Here is a 21,879-nt window from a genome sequence, read left to right as displayed (position 1 = left end):
CCCTGGTGCTGGTGTTTACTCGTTATCCAGCTTGACAAGCATGACAAGTTAGCGTTAGCTCGTTAATAACAGTAGTAAAGCAGGGTGGTATAGTTACTTTGCACTTTGCATTGCAAGACTAAAGACACGTTTTATTCACTCACCTTTTTGGACCATTCATTTTCAATCTGTTGTCATGTATAGCTACACTGCAATAAAGCTTTTCTTACTTAGTAATTTTGTCTCGTTTCCAGTCCAAATATCTAAAAAATCTTAAATCAAGATTACTAGACAAGAAAAATGGCATGAGAAAATTAAGTGATGCTTAAAACTTCTGTTTGAGATTATATATCATTAAGATTATTTTTCTTACCCCATTGGCAGATAATTTTGCTTGTTTTAAGCAAACAATCACTTAATTTTGAGGTGTTTTTTTCAGAAAACAAGACATAATTTCTTATGCTATTTCATGTGTCTAGTAAATGTATCTTGATTTAAGATTTTTTAGATATTTGGACTGAAAACAGGACAAAACTACTAAGTCAGAAAAGCATTTTTTGCAGTGTATATTCTGTGCTTTGTCCCATATAGGTTATTATTGACAAATATATTTGTGTGTGTTGTACTTTTTAATTTAATTTTAAAGTTCTTTTATAGCACTTGGTCATCTTAAGCTGTGTTTAAATGTGGTGTATAAATGAACCTTGCACTTACTACAATGATGGTAATAATTTAATGAATAAGCTTCAAGTGAACTTAGAGAGAGAGAGAGAGAGAGAGTAAGTGTGTGTGTGTGTGTGTCAGTGTGAGAGTTTGTGAGTGTGTGCGTCTGCAAAAGTGTGTGTGTCTGCGAGTGTGTGCATCTGCGAGTGTGTGCGTCTGCAGTGTAGTGTAGAGAACAAGTTCTGACATTCAAACAAATCCTGTTAAATTTTCTGATTTGTATTGTTCTTTATTTTTTATAAATTATTTATTGTTCTGGCAGCTCAGGTGGCACTTTATTTAAAAAAAAAGAAGTCTATATATTTGGCAGATGTAAAGCATACATGTGTATGTTTTTTGTGTTAGTCCATTTTTATTTTATTTTATTATTATTATAACAGCTCAGGGATGTTAAAGGAGCAACATGTTTGTGCACTTTCTAAAGATTTTAGTTCTGTTTTTGAATAAAGGGTTGGAAATGAATGCTTTTCTTGTTTTTTATCCGATTCATCGAAAAAATAATCGACAGATTAATCGATTATTAAAATAATCGTTAGTTACAGCCCTATATAGGTTTATATTGTTTTACTTCATTGCTGTATGCCTGTATTTATGTAGCACCGTGGTCCTGTGAGGCACGACATTTCGTTCCACTGTATGCCCCGCATGTAGCGGAATGACAATAAAGCTCAACTTGACTTGAACTTGAACTCTTTCTCCGCCAAACACGGAATTTTCCGGGTTTCCACATTCATGCTGTTCTACGCTCGGGGCGTTATTACGCATCTCCTGAATGAGTCTAGAAAGCGCCGATCAAGCGATCTCATATGCAAGCATGTACATATGAAAAATAATGCGTTCATCAACACTAACCGCATATAAATGAAAACTGCCTAATGTTAGATCCAGAAAGTGCAGAAAGTGGTAAAGGCCTGTGCAAGCTTTAGGAGTGCTGATGGAAGCCATCTACTGCATCTTCGCTTTGATAATATTACTGAATATGATCCAGATGTAGTATTTGATGAAAATGTGATTTTCTCAGCTTTTTGCTCAAAATGTTGCTTCTTTCTGAAACCTACCTATATTCAAGTGTTGATAAAAAAAAATAATGCTTGAAGCTAGAATAAAAGAGATTTTTGTTTTGTTTAAAAGTAGAGGGTCTGTTCTTTATTTTGATGTATTGCATGTTCAGATATTCATACAACAAAATATTATGGGGGCTAATATTCAAAAACATTGGTGGGGAAAGAGTATATGGTTGCATAATACTCTGACAGACAGAAAGATTACACTGTAAAAAAAAAAAAGAAATATAAAAGTGACGATTAAAGAAAATACAAAATATTTGTTGCTTTATTTTTGCATATAATATTTCCACGTATTATAGAATGCAATGTATTCGTGTACAGTAAAATAAAAGAGAGACTACATATCCGCCATATATTACTGTTTTTCAACTGTAGATGAAGTTCACATTATTCTGACTCTGTGCTGTCAAATTGTTTTGATTTACAGCCTATGGTTGTCTCAAGAGCATATGCCTATATAGAACTTTTTGGACCCACTTTATATTGTGTATTTAACTTGCATTTAAATTAATCATTTGATGCAATGTACTTACTGTGTGCAAACATGTTTTTACACTGTACTCATTAAAAAAAAAAAAAAAAAGTAATTACATTGGTAATTAATTTCTGTAGCTACAACTACAGTTTAATTATACTGTTGATCCTACTCCTACACTTTAACCCACCCTTAAACCTGACTAAAGCAGAAAAACCTGTCTCAAACATTTACGGTGTCCCACATTTTTTTTTTTTTTTTTTTTGGATGTAAGTACATACATAGTAGTTAAAGATGCCTAAAGTGGGACCAAATATTTTAATAAACTGAGCTTTATAGTCAAAATATCATGACATCACAACCTGCCCATCTTAACAGACCTCCTCAGACTAAACTCGTCTCTTCAGTGTTTAGTGATGTTTGAATTCTGAGATTCTGTCTGCAGACCAACACACACAGAAGAGGATCTGAAATCAGTCTCACACTCATCAACAACCAAGGAATATAAAAAACATTATTAATCTCACGTAAGTATAAAATAGACATGAAAAATAAGATTAGAATAAAGGGCAGATAAAGCACCAGCAGAGTGTATATGAAAACAATCGAAATATGACGATCTGGTTTCCTGGATGTGTGAGAGTGACGATCAGCAGAACATGAAGCTCTACAAGATATTATCCATGTGATCACTGACACGATGAAGACAAAAATAATAAAAAATAAATAATATCTTCGAACAAATAAATAAATTCTCCAGATAATGATACAGAGAAATACAAGTATGTAGAAAATAATGAAACAGGGTGAAGAGAAAACAGAAGCAGTATACAGTGGATATTTCACTGAGAGAATCCCCTCTAGCGCCACCAGCTGGTTTAAGAGAATACCACAGTCTCTTGAAGATGACCATAAAGATGAAAAAAACCAAATTGTCCAATCTGCATTCCAGGTGATCTCATCTAAGAGATGTTTTAACAGTATGTAGGGACTCAAGAGAAGCTCAACAAAGTCAGTGAGGATGAGGAGGATGATGAAGGCTGATATACGGTGTCCATTCTTTCGGTGATGAAGTAGATCACTGACAGACCAAACAAGAGCTGGTAGACCTGCACACGCACTAATGATGATGAAGATGGAAAATCTGACCTTCATCTCCAGTCGGTCAGCATCCAGCTTCCATCTGAATGTATCGTTTTCCATATTCTAGTCTCTTTTTGATCCCCTTCGATATTCAGCTGTAAATATGTAAGTGAACAAATATGCAACGCTCATAATTTCAGCTGAACATACAACAACTCAGAATCATCAGGCTGAAAGCATTCTAGTCTGTATTACATGTCCATTCATATTTAATGACAAAGTGAAAAAAAAAAATATAATAAAAATGTCTTACCTAGATATATTCAGGAGATTTCTACAGCGCTGTGCTCATGACATAAGAACATTTCCAATCTTGGTTGATTTCTTCTCTCGTTCTGTCTGTGTGTCTTGCACTTCCTTCCTTTTCTCTGCTGCTGGTTTCTGGTTGTGGTTTATCTGATGTTTAATCTCAACTCTCATATCTGAGCTCTGACTGGCTTCAGTAAGAGACATGAATAATCTTTACTTAAAGCATAATGTTTGAAAGTATTAAGAAAAGTGAAATAAAATAAAATTTCTACTACTTCTATAAATGCAGTGTTGATTTGTGCAAAGCATGTTTTTTTTAATTAAAAATACAATTGTCATTATACATTTTAAAACATTGTTTATTTATTTTGTAGAGTTGTTACTTTGAACTTCAGAAAAACAAACCATTTCATTAAGTTCTCAAGAAATGTGATACAGACCGTTTAACACAATAGAAACACAGCACTAAAGTACCACATGACATACACAATGGACAAAGTATGATTAGTGATGATAATAAATAATAGAAATACACATGTGTATTCAAATTACAAGGAGGAATGTAAGTCATTGTAGATGTTCGTAGTCAATACGACTTGAAAGTCCTTGCAATGTTTCAAAATAAAGCTTCATTGTGTTGTTAAATTTATATAATGTTGGATTTCCTTTGAGAACAATTACATTTATGCATGAGAAATTTCAAAATGTGTAAATAAAACAAATAATATTTTAGGATGTTTTATAGGAAAATACTATTTCAGTTTTTCTACTTCAAAACATCACATTCAATAAATTGTAGTTCTTTGTAACCACTGTAACAACTCTTTGTGAAATTTGCCAGTAATTTATGAGTGAAAATTGTTTCACCAGGATTTTTATTTTTTCAGTGTAAGCGACTGTGGTGTTTAGTTGTTGGATGTAATAATGAATATAGCAGTCCTCATTTACTCCCGACACCTGAGCCGCTGAAGACACAGAGGATTACTTTTGTTTCTGAAGGGAACGTGCCCCCGATCTGCCTAAATGTGTTTATGTTTGCGTGAATCATTTGAGAAGAAGTGAGTATAAGTTGTATCAGTCAAATCAGTGTATTTAGGTACATCATTAAGTGATGATAATAATAATAATAATATATATATATATATATATATATATATATATATATATCATTATAATAATTATCATTATTCTTTTGTTTTTATTCAGCCATTATCAGCCTTTATACTGGAAATAAAACGTTTACCAAGCCACATCGCTTCAATCCCAATATTTACCCAACTATTATCAAAAGTATTTCTAAATAAATACAACAAAACATTTCTTGTGACCTTACGTGAAGTATTATGACAAAATGCATTATGAAGAAGAATTGGACCTGTTCTGCAGCTGCATTAGAGCTAACATTAGCATCATGCTACATAAGACAATTTATGAGATTAATAGTACACTTTTACTCAGAACTCACTTCAAACCACCATCGAGTGTTTGTAATAACTTCCTTTTGCGATCATATGTGGAATTCGGTCGTTTACTGTTGTTAAAATTTATAGCCTTTTATATCGCTGCACAAATGAGCATTTCAGATGTTCACATTCAGTCAAGAAAATCACATACAGACCATATCTATCGTAATTGTGTGTTTATTATCTTATATAATAAGTTACAACCGCCTCTCTGTTCTTAAGTTGCCAGGGATACATTCCAAGTATAATACATATTAGTAAAATGATCTATTTAAATTTTTACCTTGGACGGCCGCGGTACATTATAAAAGTAGCCCAATAAACCACAACCATCACACAAAGATATATAACCTTCCACGCTGCGATGACGGCAAGAAGTTGGGGTCAAACCTTATCAAACGATTAATCTGCGTTAAAAAAAATATTAACGTGTTAATTTATTTTGATTAATCACATGCGTTAAGGCGTTAACGTTGACACCCCTAATATATATATATATATATATATATATATATTTGATTGCTAATCATTCATAATTATGATGTGACTTTGAATTTGACAATCAGTAACAACTAGTGGTAGAATAATTGTTTTGAGAATATTAACTGGAATTTAATTTGGACTTAAATAATAAACACGGTGTCAATAACAAAGTTAGTGAAATTGTAACGGGGCTGACGAGACTTGAGACGTGCGGATCCAAGTGCAAGCTTTTATTAACAGGCATGGTCATAAATACAGGCAGGGTCGAGCAATGGCAAACAGGTATGGCAGGGACAAGACAAAGAGTAATCCTAGGGCAAGCGAAGGTCGACGATCGGCGAACAGTATCCAGTGGGCAAGGCAGAGAGATAATCCAGGGAACACAGGCTAGAATCCAATAGGGGTGCAAACAGTGTCCAAACGGCAAGGCAAGGGTTAATCCAGGGAACACGGGCTAGAACAAACACGGGGAAAACACAATCCAAAACAGGCAGGGGAAAACTAGGAAAACTAACAGGGGCTCTGTAGAGTAGCTACGGCTAGGGGAGCTGTAAACACATACAATACTCGGCAATGAGGGAAACAAAGTCCAGGGTTTATATAAGGTGTGTGATCAGTGTGTGCGTGGGATCAGGTGTGCGTGTGATTAGTGCAATGAGTGATTGGTGACAGCTGTGATCAGTGTTGGATGATGGGAATTGGAGTCATTGTGATGTGTGGTGTGAAGGCCATGTGGTGAGTGAGTGACCTCTGGTGGAGGGTGAATGGAAGTGCAGACCAGATTCGTGACAGAAATATACTTTAAAATTCCACAGCTAATTAATAAATGAATAAAAAAAAAACAAAAAAAACAACACACATGCAAAACTAATCTTTCTGATCTTTTTTGTTATTTTTCATGTTAAACATTGATTTCATATGTTAAGTGGGACTAAAATTAACTTACAGAAAAACAGAAAAGAGATATAACTTTTACTATGGAAAAAAAATATTATTCTGAATATAAATTTTATAAGATTCAAAATAAAAATATGACTCCTGTCCGGTCCGTGTTCATTCGTTTTTTGATATAATATTGAAACCAGAAACATGAGAAAATGGCACCATTTTCGTTTTTTCGTCTTTTTCAAAAAACTGAAAAAACAAGAAATAGCCTTGATTTTCTGTTTTTACACTCGGGGGTAGAAAATGGATAAACAGCTTGAATGTTCGATTTCCACGTGTGGGAGGAGGTTAAATGCCCCTTTTCACTGATTGGTCAAGCAACGATCAAATGGCGCCATCATCATGCCATCTTCAGTTTTGTGCAACAGATACGGGTAAGGTTAGCGACAGGTTTGATGGTATGGGTCGGTTTAAGGGTGGGTTAAGGTGTAAGGGATGGGTCAAAAGTGTAATTATAAATGTAATTACAGAAATGAATTACAGATGTAACTACATATGGGTATTTTTAAAAATATAAGTACAATGTAAAAACATGTATATACACACTAAGTGCATTGTACCAAATAATTAATTTAAATGTAAGTACATAGTAGTTAAGGCCACCTAATATAAAGCGGGACCTTGACAACTAATAAGAAATATAAAAACTAGTAATAAAGATGTCTGTGAAAAATAAGTACACTTTAGCTTTAAAAAGAGTATTTATTTTGGAAATTATATACTTTGAAAGTATACACTTTATGCATGAACCTAATATGATGTTTATGGATGCTTAATTACATGTTAATTATTCTAAACATTAAAAACAACCTAACTGGCATCCCAGAGCATTGCTAACTTGATTGGGCTGCACATTTTAACCAATGTTAGCCCATACTGATTGAAAGTATGTTGAAAGTAACAATACTGTGTTATTTTTTCGCTAGAATTGGTTATTTTCATTTTTGGCAGCATATGTTATTTATATATAATAATTAATAAAACTACCAAACACTGTGAAAATAACTCAACAAAATGACACAAAAGGCTTAAATGTCCTCTAATTTAAATCAACATTCAATGCAATTAGATGACATACAGTAGAGTGCTTTTTGACATGTTTGACATGACAATGTTAAAATATGCTTGTGTTGCTTAGAATATGGTTAAAGTGTTGTACTGACACATCAAAATAAGTGTACTTATTTAAAACATGACATTGTATTAAAAATAAATATTTAAACAAAGCACTTCAAAGTAAACTAATTTAACATTATTACAAAGGTCACTTTTAAAAGTGTTCTTAAGCGTGTTAAGAAAAAAAAACATGACACATTAAAGTGTCTCTTTAAGTCACTACAGTTTCTTTGTTTTATATACTTTTAATATTGGAAATACAATATAAGTGCACAAGGGGACACATATACAAATTGTTTTCTTGACTGAGTGAACGGGCAAAAGAAAAGTTCTGGCATGAAACACCATGTTACTTAAACCTTTAATATAATTAATATAATATAATATAATATAATATAATATAATATAATATAATATAATATAATATAATATAATATAATTAATATAATATAATATAATATAATGAATGAAAAGTAATAGTAATAATGAATAGTAATACATTTCTGTACCAATTTCTTCACTTTAGTATTGTTACGATCGTCTTGGGCCAGCCATAACATGAATGAAATGTGCGCTCACTTCTAAAATGGTATCAAACAAAAAGTAGATTTATTAAATTAATAATTAAAAATAGTAACAAAGGGGATGAATTCAGGAGTGGACAAGGCCAAAATAACAAACAAAAATAACTAGTTTTAATATACCCTCTAAATTCCCTAACCAAAACAACACACACACACAAAAAAAAGCAAAATATACAACACAACGTCCTTAACTCCTTTAACTCAAGACATAAAACAAACAATATATATAAAATAAATGGCGTCACACTGCCTGCTTCCCTTAAACTAGATATTAACAAATTACAATTAGAAATCAACTGGAACAAGAACAAATTTTTCAAAGCACACACGATCACAGAGGAACCCAAATCAAAGCAAAACAAATGGCACACATTCGCCTCCGAGAATGTTTGGGGAGGTCCTTTTCCTCGGACCCGGAACCAGACCAATTAGGAGGAGGCCAATCAGGATCTCTGCTGGCTTGAATGCAGACCACACCTTCTCCTGCACAGACACACTCAGAAATACATACACATACTTCGGCAGACCGGAGATGTAACAGTATTGCATATTGTTTAAAATAAGCTTTTCAATCCAAATCACCGTGTGAACATGTATGATCTTCTAAGACATGCTAAAGTCTCTTTGGAGTTGAGTTCTCTTTTAAGGGAAATGTAAAATATATTTAGTTTACATAATATGTAAATAGGTCCTGTCAGCAAAAACACACATTCAGTGTTAATTGTTGCCATTTTTACCTGTTATGCTGTACTTACCTTTCACGTTCATCATCTGCATGATGGCTGCCACGAGCTCATTATTTCATCAGTCACAAGGTCATTTATTGAAAGGAAGATAATTCCTTAATGTTGTAGTTTGGCCTTAATGTATTAGTTAGAATTTTATCACCTTTCTATTAAATATTTGCTATACTTTTTAAACATTTACTAGACTGTCATTGTGTCAGAGAGTCACAGTCACCGCCGCCCACGACAATCACCAGATCACCGTCACCTGATTTCTAATCACCCGCACCTGTCAACCTTCATCAGCACTTCCATAAATACCCACTCTCTCTGACATTCATCGTCTGGTCTACGGTTCACATGCTGAAAAGTAACCTGACGCAATTATCACTTACCTGTTGATTTGCTGAGTTTCTCCCCAGTTCATTCAACTTCTCTCCAAGATGAACTCCCAAGTCTCCTGGTTCCAGATCTCTGAGGATCCTGTATACAGAGAAAGCTGTTTTCTCCCCGTCAAGGCCTTTGGACATTATCTCACACCAAGATACTCATCCACATCATTCTCTGCACACTCCAGTCTTCCGATCATTCAATAAACCTCATTGTCATTCACTCACCTATGGTTTCCGTCTTTGTTTGTGACACACTGTATTTTTTATTTTTATTTTTCCTGATAATTGTTTTTGCAACTTAAAATTGAAATTGTTTTTAGTTATAAGTCTTGTGAAGACACTGTTGCTTGATGAACAATTAAAATGTGTATTTGACTTCATTTTATGATATGATCAACACACGAACATAGAGCCCATCAAATATGGTAAACACGGAAGCTCAAAAATGCGTAATAAACAAGACCTAATGAGGTTTGTTGTAGCATGGCGCATGATTTAGTTTCCATGTTTACTTTATTTGATGTGTCTCTATGCATCATATAATCATATCTCACAAGGCTTGAATTAAACTGCTCAGTTAATATGGGTCATTTTTACAATGCCTCCTGGACTCTCAATGGAAGGATGGAAATTTATCAGGTTTCAATAAAAAATATCTTAATTTGTGTTTTGAAGATGAATAACAGTCTTATGGATGTGGAATGACATGAAGATGAGTCAATTAATCATCCCATTTATTGATGTGATCAAAAAAAAAAAGAATGACATTTAATGCAGGAGACAAAATAAACATCAGTAGTAGTATGTTACTGCAGTTTTGTCAAAAGTTGTCAAATTTATTTTACAGTTTCTTAATCTTCATTGAACATACAGTAATTGACAACTACACACAGTGTATTGTATCTAACTGGATAGATCAGCAGCATTTTCAAGCAATTGAAAGTTACTGCTTCACAACATTGTTCTCTGCTGTTAAAAATCTTGAAATGGAGAAATTGTCTCATCTCTTACTCATGAAGACAAATATCCCTTGGAACCATACAATTATAAGATTAAACAACATCTTTGTTTTCAGCACACTTTTGAAACTTCTTGTGTCTGCGTACTCAATTAGTTTTAAATGTGCTTTGTTCAGATCAAAGCTGCCAATGAGATTGTAAAGAGCTGCAATCTGTCAGTATTACATTTATGAACATTTTGTAAAACATTAAGTGCAAAGGTAATGAAACAATCCTGTCTGAGAAAATCATGTAAATATGCTGCGTGATGTATAGCCAGTGACAGAAGATAATGCACTGTGAAATCTGATAAGTTAAGAAAACTCAAAACATTTGAGTAAACAAAAGTTAGTAGAACTTACAATTTTATGACAAGTGGGGCGGGGCTTAAAGCAATGGGAGCCAAGCCAAGCCTAATCTTATATACAATAATTATATACAACTTTATTCCATAAACAACACATTCATGCAGATCTTTACAGTTAAGTGCTAATTAGTAACAGCACACTAGCACATACTAATGTAGTTATCTAAAAGACTCACAACATTTGCATGTTAAAAGTCAAACAACATGCAATATATATTGTTTTACTGTCCGTCCTCAACCTAACCACAGGCTCTACTCTTCACCACAACGGTAACACTACAAAACCAACATAACAGAAACCTATGTAAATCCTAACATAACACAACATTTAAGTACTAACTTATGTCTCTATATATTAATATTGTGCAAAAACTCACAAAATAGCACTTAATTCCTACATTTATTTTCCTTGTTGTCTGATGCAAAGCATGCTGGGAACTAGAAAACGCAATCATTTTAAGTTTGCCTTACTACAACGACATTTTGAGTTTATAGAACTTATTTTGATTAAGTTCAATGAACTTTCATTATTATTTGAGTGAAATTAACTCATTTAATTTAATTTAATTCATTTCACTGTTCGGTTTTACAGTGTGGCATAAAACCATTAGATTTGGTAAAATTACAAATTAGAAGATAATTAATGAAATTAAAAGTCAAATTACTTGTGAACTGTTTTATTACAAACCTATAACTGTGATACATACAGAGGTTAAAAAAAATAAATAAATAAATAAAAAAAAAAATAAAATAAAAATAAAAACTTGTCACAAACATATGTTTGTACTAGGAACCAGTTTGTACTGTTAAGTCCAAAGTACAAAGTTTAGTGTTTTGTTTTGTTCAGATCAAATCTATATATCACATGTGAATGACTGAAGATAAAACCAAATAAAATCATCACATTTAGTGCCATTCTGATAAAAAAAAAAAAAAAAACATCAACATGCAGCACAGTAATCTCTGACACTTTAGCCTAAGCTTAAACTAAAGCATTAAGAATGAGAAAAACAATAGCTGTTCTTCTTCTGTACAAAAATCGTATATTGGAAAGATGGAAGAAACCTTTAATAGAAGAGACCTTTTAACCGTTTTACAGTATTACAAACCTATAACTGTGAAATATGCCAAGAAAAAAACAAACAAAAAACCCTTGTCACAAACATAATAGAAGGAACTAATTTGTATTGTTAAGTACAAAGTGTAGTGCTTTGTTCAGATCAAAGCTGCCAATGAGACCATGAGAACATTTTGTAAAACATTAAGCACAAAGGTAAACAATCCTGTCTGGGAAACAGTAAATATACTGTATGCTGCCTGTCATTGGCTATACATCACGTGTCAATGACTGAAGATAATGGCATAAAACCATCAGATTCAGTGCCATTCTGATAAAAACATCAGCATACAGCACAGTAATCTGACACGCTTCAGATAAAGCATTAAGAGTGAGAGTAACAATAGCTGTTCTTCTTCTGTACAAAAGTTTTACAGGTTTGAAATTCACTGCAACAGAACTGGTCGCCTCTGAAATGACTACTAAAGAAGGCACTTTTCTTCAAAATGAAGCCCAACAGCAGACCTGTCCTTTCAAAAAACTATGCACGGACCTGCTGAAGGAGCTTGGAGCATCAGAGGAGAAATTACAAGCCACAGAGACACGACTCAAAGCTCTTGAAAACACAGTGCAAGAGCTGACGTCCAGACTTGCTAACAGTGAAGCTCAGATCGAGAAAATCCAAATGGAAAACAGAGGTGAGACTAATGTTTTTATTACAGACCTAAATGCTTTAATATTGTGTAAAAATGGTGTATTTTTTTTTACTTAGAAATTGCTAGTAAATCTCACAAAGAATTACCAAGAAATGCCAAGTAATACATTGATTTAAACACGAAATTTTGGAGTAGAAAGACAGAATAGCATTTTCTTGAAACATGTACTCCAAATAGTTTTAGTAAGTAAGGCTTTATTTATTATGTACGACAGCGTTTTAGTGCCACTTTTTTAAAAATGTAAAAATCTAAAATTACGAGATTAAAGTCGTAATATTTTGAGAATAAAGTAGAAATTACGAGAATAAAGTCGAAATATCACAAGAATAAAGTCGAAATACTACAAGAATAAAGTCAAAATATTACGAGAATAAAGTATAAATGTTTCGAGAATAAAGTCTAAATGTTTCTAGCATTTAAATCGTAGAAATTAAAGTTATAATATTTTGAGAGTATAGCCTATACTGCGCATGCAAGTGGTCCGCGTTGAGAGCAGCGGGAGAAGTTGCCAGACCTCCGGAATTGATTTGAATATTGTTGTGTCCGAGCGGCCGCATCATCTTACTGGATGTCAATTTTAAGGACTCGCGGAAACAGCTTAATATCAAGAATATGATATTTATTAACAGACTGAACAGGAACAACTGTTTATCGTAACATCAGCTCACACACTCAATCAATATTCATTTGGGGGGCGCTGTAGCTGTTTGCAAAGTGTATTAAAAACTGACCAGAGAGAAATACTGTAAATGAGGACATAATATTTAACGTCTTCCATTCATTATTTGTAGCGCGTCAGCCAACCCGTAATCACGACAATTTTGTGCTTTGTTGCTTTTACACACAGCTCAGCTTTCAAATTCTGCCAGTTTTATAACGAAATACAAATTATAAATGTGTTTTTGCTCTTTTTTCAAGTTTATAGCAAGATATAAAGTGAAGGAACATCATAAGGCATGAAAAAAAAAAAACAGTTTAGCCTAATTTACAATGAAAATAATGTCTCGTCGTTCATTATTGTAATCGGAAAGATGGCTGACTCACATGCCGCTTGACAAACACATTATTGCAATATAACATATATATTGTTTGTATTTCGCTATAAAACTGACAGATTTGGAAAACTGAGATTTGGAATATCTCCCGGTGCTCCCAATCCGGGCCATTTGCATGTGCAAAAGGCTACAATAGCCTATCTCAAAATATTATAACTATAATCTTTATTCTCAAAACATTTTGACTTTATACTCGTGATATTTAAACTTTATTCTCGTAATTTCGACTTTATTCTTGTAATATTTTGACTTTATTCTTGTAATATTTCGACTTTATTCTCGAAACATTTCGACTTTATTCTTGTAATTTCGACTTTATTTCTTGAAATATTTCTACTTTATTCTCATAGTGTTTCGACTTTATTCTCGAAATATTGCGATTTTAATCTCGTAATCTTAGTTGTTGTTGTTTTTAAACGAGGCACTAAAACGCTGTCGTAAAATTTATATAATAGCAACTTTTTAAAAAAGAGAAGAGAAATACAGAAGATGATTTTTGTTTTATTTACAACTTTTTATAGTGTAGGAGTGTTATTTAACATTTGTTTGCATTGCTTCTGAGCCAATTTTCAACATTATGTATATCCTCTCTTCAGACAGACCAAATGTGGCATTTTCAGCTTCAGCAGGGTCCGTTGGTTTCTTTGGACCATTTAACACAGATATAACACTGGCTTACAAGAATGTCATCATGAATGTTGGTGATGCCTACAACCAGGCCACAGGTATTGTTAATCCACATGTTTTATATTTCTGAAAACACACTTCCATAACTCATGTGCACAACTGTTAACTGGAGAACTGTCTGACTCTTTAACAGGGATTTTCACAGCACCAGTCCTGGGAGTATATTATTTCAGCTTCTTCTACCATTGTGGAGCTGATCAGCCGACACTGTTGACCTTGCGTAGAAATGGAAAACAAGTGGCAATAACACAACATCACAAGAGTAGCTGTCACAGAGAATGGAGGCAACGGTGTAACGCTGCTCTTAGAGAAAGGAGAGCAGGTCTATATTGTGCTCCAGAAGAACACAAGGATCTGGGATGACAGTAATTTCTCAATGTTTAGTGGTTTTCTTATCAATGCCATGTAAATAAAACACGTCCTGAGAACAAACATAACAGCTATGCAATGAGTTTACAGGTTAAGGTGAAGTATCAGGTTAATTAATCCAGTCTTTGTTTGATGAAAATACAACATTGCTACATCAAAACAATCAGCATTCAGCATAAAATCACCATAAAAAGGTAACTTACCCTTTTTGGTCAATACAACAAAGTAATCAGTTAAAAAAAAAAAAATAATAAATAAATATATATATACAGTTTATATGCAGGGACTGCTGCATGACTTTCTTCAGAAATTGTTCCTTTCTTCTTTAGAAATTGTTCCCTCAGACACAGACTTTGAACTATAGTAATGTGTTTTTATAATAAGAACCATCACAGATGGATGAACTTGGGTCATGGATCTTGATTATTATTTCAAATATCATCATATATTCAAATGCTAAACCACTGTAAAATCATCTGCTGTTAATTTTATCTTAAAAAAAATAATCAAGAAACAGGTTTCAGGGCATTGTTTTAACATCTGTTGTGTTTTCATTTCCATAGTCAAAATAATGAGAAAATAATGATTTTTAAGTTTTTGCATTAAACACACTGAAATGAGAACCTCTCTACTGTCTCTTGTTTTTAAAAGTCAATTACAAAGTTAAGAAAAATGTTTTTTTTTAAATATTCAAGAATAATAAAACATGGATACCTTTTATTATTACTAAATTTTTGGCTGGGCACTTTTAATTGAGTAATATTTTTGACATATCTGTACTTTAACTTAAGTACAATTTCTCAGTGCATTTTACACAGGAGTCTCGGGAGCATAACAGAACAGAAACACGTGTACATCCCTGTATATAAGACTAGGAATATGTAAGCAATAAGGCCTGTATTGTGAATAGCCCTAAATGTCAGCGATGACCATAACAACTGGATGACCCTAGAGACAGATCCCCTGCGAACACCTCATCAACTAGACACCCATCGGCACAAATCCTCTACAAAGACCAGGAGAACCAGACAAGTCCTCTGCACAGGCCCTGTAGCCCGCTTCAGCCCCACAAAACGCTGGTAGTATGTATCCCTATCATCAAGGAGAAGGAACTGGATGAATAACCTGAATGATAGCATTCCACAATCTGACCTGTGCTGCAGCTTTGAATTAAACACACCATGCTGGATTCGTCTGGCCAGAGAACTGGCCCCCAACTGAGCCTGGTTTATCTCGAGGTTTTTTTCACCATTTCTGTCACAGATGCAGTTTGGGTTCCTTGCCGCTGTCACTTTTGTCTTCCTTAGTTGGGGACACTTAATATTTGGCAATATTGTCGACTTGCACAGGCACGTTTTGGAGAAAACTGAACTGGACGATGTAAATCAACAATAAACTGACTTTAACTGAAAACCTGTTTAGTATCGTTCTCTTTTTTAGAGCTGCTTTACAGCTGAATTGAAACATTATTTTCCTGTTTAACACTAAAGCTTTAACAAAATCTGTATTGTTTAAATATATATAATATATGTATTGTATATAAATAAAGGTGACTTCACTTGAATAAGTCACAGCTGAAGGGGATTGTTGGGCACAACGCAAAGCCTGCAACCCCTTCAGCTGTGACTTATGCTGCCTTCGCGTGCTATCAGACATTTTTCAAGTGATTTGTTGTTGAAACTAATAAAATGTAGCACCTTATAGGCTGACAATCATATAAACATTCACTGCACTAAATACTCAGATTGCTGACAATTCTTTTATACCAAACCAAGTTTATGGTCCGCCCAACTCGGAAACTCGGGTATCAAAATCATTTTCCCATAGTGAATACAGTTTGAGAGGCCATCCAATTTCTGATTATAGGAAACTCGTATTTGTGATAATTCAGATAGCATGTGAAGACAGCATATTCACAATACAGCATGCCTCGAGTGCTTTATTGCTTTTATAAAATGGTTACTGCACAATACAAATATTAACACCAAAAAGTTATGCGGTTTTTTGATGTTTTATTTTTTATTTTTTTGTAACTAAGCACTTAAGTGGCCTTTATTACATTAATATATTATCTGCAAGTACAGTTTTTTTTTTTTTTTTTTTTAATCTACTTTACTGATTTTTGATTCTTGAGCGGAGACAAAACATGTTTTATATGTTAGTTTTTATTATTTAATGATACATTATTGTAAATATATATATTTGTAGACAAATGTTGCATCTAATGAACCATGTAAGGGAACAGGTTTTTCTGAAAATGTACATTTACTTCTTAACTTAATTTTTGTCAACTGCATCAGACACATTAAAAAGCATGCCGTTTTAATTTAATCCATCCAGTAACAGTGTACAGTCTTCAATTATGTAATGTTCAGTAAATGAGCCAAGTACACAGTAAAATCTCCAGTGTTGAAATCCCAGTGTTAAGGACTTTTAGAGTAAAGAGTTAAAGTTGTGGTGTTGAATTTTAAAGGATTAACACTAGCTAGTGTAAACAGCACCCTCTGGCCGGTGTTAATACGGAGAATTACCCTCATTAACACTGTTGAGAGTTATTAGTGACATCCGGGACATTTTCTCGTGTGCGAGCCTAATCCGTCTAAAATATTTTTCACAGACGCCATTTTCTTTGCTCGCGATGCGGAGCATATTAGGACGGAAAACGGCGATATAAAGTGTTTAATCCTACTCACAAAGTGTGTTTTGTAATATCATATCGTTTTATAATTATTTCAATGTGTTGGGTGCGCCTAAAAACTTTTATCAATGGCATTTCCTTTCACTCGCGATGCGGAACAGACGAGGACTTTTCTAAAAGGGAATATCCGAAAGTAAGTGTTTTAATCTCATTTAAAATATGCATTTTATAACATCATATTAATTTATAGCCATACTTATGTGTTGTGCTCTCCTAAATGTTTTTTTTAGAGAGACATTTTCTTTCTCTCGCGGTGCGAGCAGACGGGAAAGTTGTTTTTAACAAGGAAAACACTGAAAGTAAGTGTTTTACCTCATTTACTATATGTATTTTATAACATCATATTGATTTATAGTGATATTCATCTGCTGTGCACTCTTAAACCTTTTCTCAGAGAGATATTTTCGTTCACTCGTGATGCTCCGGAGCAGATGAGGAAGTTGGTTTTAACGAGGAAAACGCCAAAAGTAAGTGTTTTACTTCATTTACGATATGCATTTTATAAAATAATTTGACTTTATGACAATATCTATAGATGTGCGCGCCTAAACGATCCGAAACGTTTCTCACAGATGACATTTGAATTTGAAGGGAAGTGTTTTACCTCATTTATGTATATTGCAACGTCATATTGTCAAATCAAACCACTGTAAACTACCCAAATCTAAATGACAATATAAGTCATTTGTTCTTGTGTCTCATGACCAATTTTTGTGATTTCATTAAGCATGAATTGATGTGAATGTTGATGTGTCCTTATATTGGATTTGAGTGCTGTTTTCATTGAATTAATTTGAAAATAACACTTTCAGTAAACTCAAACTCTCTATACTGAGTGAATTACATTGTTCATCATTCAAAGTGATTTTGTGTCCTCACAAGTCTTGAAGAATGGCACATGAGTTGCAATTAACTACTTTAGACACTTTATCTTATTATCTTTAAGCATTAAATTGTGTTTTGAATTAAGCAAAAGTGAGTCGTATGGGTTTGGAATTACAATTTTAAGTAAACTAGTTATTTAATATTGTTACAGATGGTCCATGCTGGCTTAACAGAAAAATCAAAAGAAGATGATGTGCTTGAAGAGTATGAAGCCACCAATACATGGGTAAGCCACAATTGCACATTTTAAGATTATTGATTGTCATGTTTATTAAAAAAAAAAACATTAATAATAAAGAGTCTGATTTCCTTCTAAAAAAATATATATATAAACTGTAAGTTTTTGATATGTTTGGACTGTCATTTATTTATGTGCTGTCCCATTTATGTGCATTAATGTTGATAGGAGTCGTCCAACCTCAGTGCAGAGAGATCAATGTGCACTTGGAATTGTGACTTTGTCTCTGTCCTTAGAAGACCCATTTTCTAGTAAGACTGACTTTCTTTTTACAATATACATTTACAGTGAATTAAATGCTTTTCCTTAAAGGGATAGTTCACCCAAAAATGAAAATTAAAGGGTTAGTTCATACAAAAATTAAAGGCCTCTTGTAGTGAATCAATGCGTTTTTGTTAGAAAAATATCCATATTTAAAACAAACACTTTCCTCTAGCTTGCGCTAACTGTCGTGTGCGCAAACTGTTCCGGGTGGATGATGTAGGACTTTAGTGAAGTTTTGGCTCCAGTGAAATATACTAGTCTCACAAGAACCAACGTTTGTTTACAGGAGCAAAGGAAGAAAATTTTCCTTACTTTAGCAAAGACAAACCACTCTCTTCTTGGCTTACATCGAAATCCTCCGACATTTCTCTTTACAAATCCTTGTTTTGTATTTCTAATTCGTGATTCGTTTGTTTTGCTCTCTGCTCTTCCGCTTTCGTCACTTCTCACCGCATGCACTACACCGGTGTCCTGCGTCATCCGCCCGGAAAGGCTTCCACGTACAACATTTAGCGCAAGAAAAGTGTTTATAACGTTTTAAATTTGGATATTTTTCTTACAAGAACACATTGATTCGCTACAGGAAGCCTTTATTCACCCCCCAGAGACATGTGAGGCATGTTTTATTATGGATGGATGCACTTTATTGCACTTGTTTTGGACTGTTGAACAGAAACACCCACCCACTGCCATTATAAAGTTTGGATTAGCCAGGAAATTTTTTAATATCATTCCGATTGGATTCGTCTGAAAGAAGAAAGTCATATACACCTATAGGATGCCTTGCAGGTGAGTAAATCATGGGGTAATTAGAATTTTCGGGTGAACTAACCCTTTAAGTTATTATTTACTCACCCTTTTGTTTTTCTAATGCGGTATGCCCTTTTTTCTTTTTCGGACCTGCTTGTCCTTATAATGTCAGTATATGCCAATAAATATCAAGCTTTTGAAAAAGATGCAAAAGGATCAGAGTGGTCGCATGTATTTCTTCTTCAAAATATAACCTTTTGTGTTCCTTAGAAGAGAGAACGTCATACAGGTTTGGAACCACGTGAGGATAAATAAATAATGACAGAATTTTCAGTTTTGGGTGAAGTTCTTGTATTGCAATTCATACTTGTCTCTGACATTTCACCTGATAATAGTTTTGATAAATGGATGTGGAATGATCCTGTTTTGGTTTTGTACTTATTTATTAATTTTTCAGTTTTACAGGGGCAGTTTTGTGATGCTGTAAATAGGAGTGGATATCTTGCTTGGCTGAAAACTGCAGAGAAACGCATCTCATCGTGCTGAAAAAACGAATGAGAGTATTCTCTCCAAGGAGGTCCAAACACCAGCATAGACTTTGATTAGTGAGCATTAACATGCATTCAGCTTTTATGGTAATGAATGGAATGCTGTTGTTTAACCTCCTAAATGTCAGCATTATAAACCTTATGACATTAATGGACCAAATAAGAATGTTTTTTGTGTCTTTGCACTGATTTGCTTCTACATTATGATGTTTAATGTTCTTTACATGTATTGAAAACATTGAGTGTGAAGACATTTTGGTGTAGGGAAAAAAATATTTACAATGTTTCAATAAAATAAATAAATGTAAACATGTATTGTTTTGTGGGTTTATTTTGTAATATTTTCACCTGAACACTGGTGCAGTGTTGACCAGTTAATCCATAAGTGTTAACTTTCAACACCAACTTTGGTGTTCTCATCATCTATTCTGGTTTTGATATTTTACATGTTAAGAGTTTGTTAGTTAACACTGTCAGAGTGTTAAAAATGTTAACTCTTTCAAAAGTGTTAATTTAACACTTTAGCAGTGATTCCCATATGTACACTGGGTAAGTGTTAATTTTAACTCTGAGGGAGTTAAATCCACTCTTTTAAATTTGCTCAAACACATTATCTACACTTTTTTTTCCCCAGTTTTCACACTATAATGAACAATCCAATTCCTGTTTTTTTTTTTTTTATACCCTCCTTTTTAATGCTAAATATATATATATATAACCTATGTTACTAGGCAAATGAGGCATAATGTCAAGTAGTTCAGTTCATGTTTTATTTTAACACAAATTCAAAGAAGAATTATCTTTTTTTGTTGTTGAAATGAACAGAAACCTCTGACAATGTTATAGTGGGGCAAATAAGTATTTGATACACTGGCGATTTTTCAAGTTTTCCCACTTACAAAGAATGGAGAGATCTGTAATTTTCATCGTAGGTACACTTCAACTGTGAGAGACAGAATCTATAAAAAAATAAAAAATAAATTATATGATTTTTAAATAATTAATTTCCATTTTATTGCATGAAATAAGTATTTGATACAATAGAAAAATAGAACTTAATATTTGGTACAGAAACGTTTCCTGTAGTTCTTGACCAGGTTTGCACACACTGCATCAGGGATTTTGGGCCACTCCTCCATACAGGTCTTCTCCAGATCTTTCAATGTTTTGGGGCTGTCGCTGGGCAAGTTTCAGCTCCCTCTATAGATTTTCTATTGGGTTCAGGTCTGGAGACTGGCTAGGCCACTCCAGGACCTTGAAATGCTTCTTACGGAGCCACTCCTTAGTTGCCCTTGCTGTGTGTTTGGGGTCATTGTCATGCTGGAAGACCCAGCCACGACCCATCTTCAATGCGCTTACTAGGGAAGGAGGTTGTTGCCCAAAATCTCACGATACATGGCCCCATCCATCCTCCCGTCAATACGGTGCAGTCGTCCGGTCCCCTTTGCAGAAAAGCACCCCCAAAGCATGATGTCGCCACCCCCATGCTTCACGGTTGGGATTGGGTTCTTTGGATCGTACTCATCCTCCTCCTTCCTCCAAACACGGCAAGTGGAGTTTATACCAAAAAGTTTTATTTTGGTCTTATCTGATCACATGACCTTCTCCCATGCCTCCTCCGGATCATCCAGATGGTCTTTGGCAAACTTCAGACGGGCCTGGACATGTGCTGGCTTGAGCAGGGGGACCTTGCACGCGCTGCAGGATTTTAATCCATGACGGTGTAGTGTGTTACTAATGGTAACCATTGAGACTGTGGTCCCAGCTCTCTTCAGGTCATTGACCAGCTCCTCCCGTGTAGTTCTAGGCTGATCCCTCACCTTTCTCAGGATCATTGATACTCCACGAGGCGAGATCTTGCATGGAGCCCCAGTCCGAGGGAGATTGACAGTCATCTTGAATT

General features: G+C 34.1%; 1 protein-coding gene and 2 long non-coding RNA genes across 3 annotated transcripts; 2 read left to right on the top strand and 1 right to left on the bottom strand.

The window, feature by feature from the left end:
- Positions 1 to 261: 261 nt before the first annotated feature.
- Positions 262 to 3,819, bottom strand: LOC131543967 (uncharacterized). Its single transcript, XR_009271999.1, has 2 exons — positions 3,641 to 3,819; positions 262 to 3,482 (listed from the first exon to the last, which is right to left on the bottom strand). It is a non-coding gene; the product is annotated as an uncharacterized LOC131543967 (long non-coding RNA).
- A 7,985-nt stretch (positions 3,820 to 11,804) lies between these two features.
- cbln8 (cerebellin 8) lies at positions 11,805 to 14,648 on the top strand. Its single transcript, XM_058781811.1, has 2 exons — positions 11,805 to 12,464; positions 14,134 to 14,648. Exons 1-2 carry the CDS (start codon positions 12,242 to 12,244, stop codon positions 14,292 to 14,294), a joined length of 384 nt encoding a protein of 127 aa, XP_058637794.1. The 5' UTR covers positions 11,805 to 12,241; the 3' UTR covers positions 14,295 to 14,648.
- A 2,354-nt stretch (positions 14,649 to 17,002) lies between these two features.
- Positions 17,003 to 20,126, top strand: LOC131543966 (uncharacterized). Its single transcript, XR_009271998.1, has 6 exons — positions 17,003 to 17,424; positions 17,522 to 17,590; positions 17,686 to 17,758; positions 18,328 to 18,402; positions 18,583 to 18,665; positions 19,886 to 20,126. It is a non-coding gene; the product is annotated as an uncharacterized LOC131543966 (long non-coding RNA).
- The last annotated feature ends 1,753 nt before the right edge of the window (positions 20,127 to 21,879 follow it).

This window comes from Onychostoma macrolepis, chromosome 07, assembly GCF_012432095.1.
Source record: "Onychostoma macrolepis isolate SWU-2019 chromosome 07, ASM1243209v1, whole genome shotgun sequence".
Classification (NCBI taxonomy): Eukaryota; Metazoa; Chordata; class Actinopteri; order Cypriniformes; family Cyprinidae; genus Onychostoma; species Onychostoma macrolepis.
Note: the sequence above shows the minus strand (reverse complement) of the source record. Positions and strands in the feature narration are given on the sequence as shown.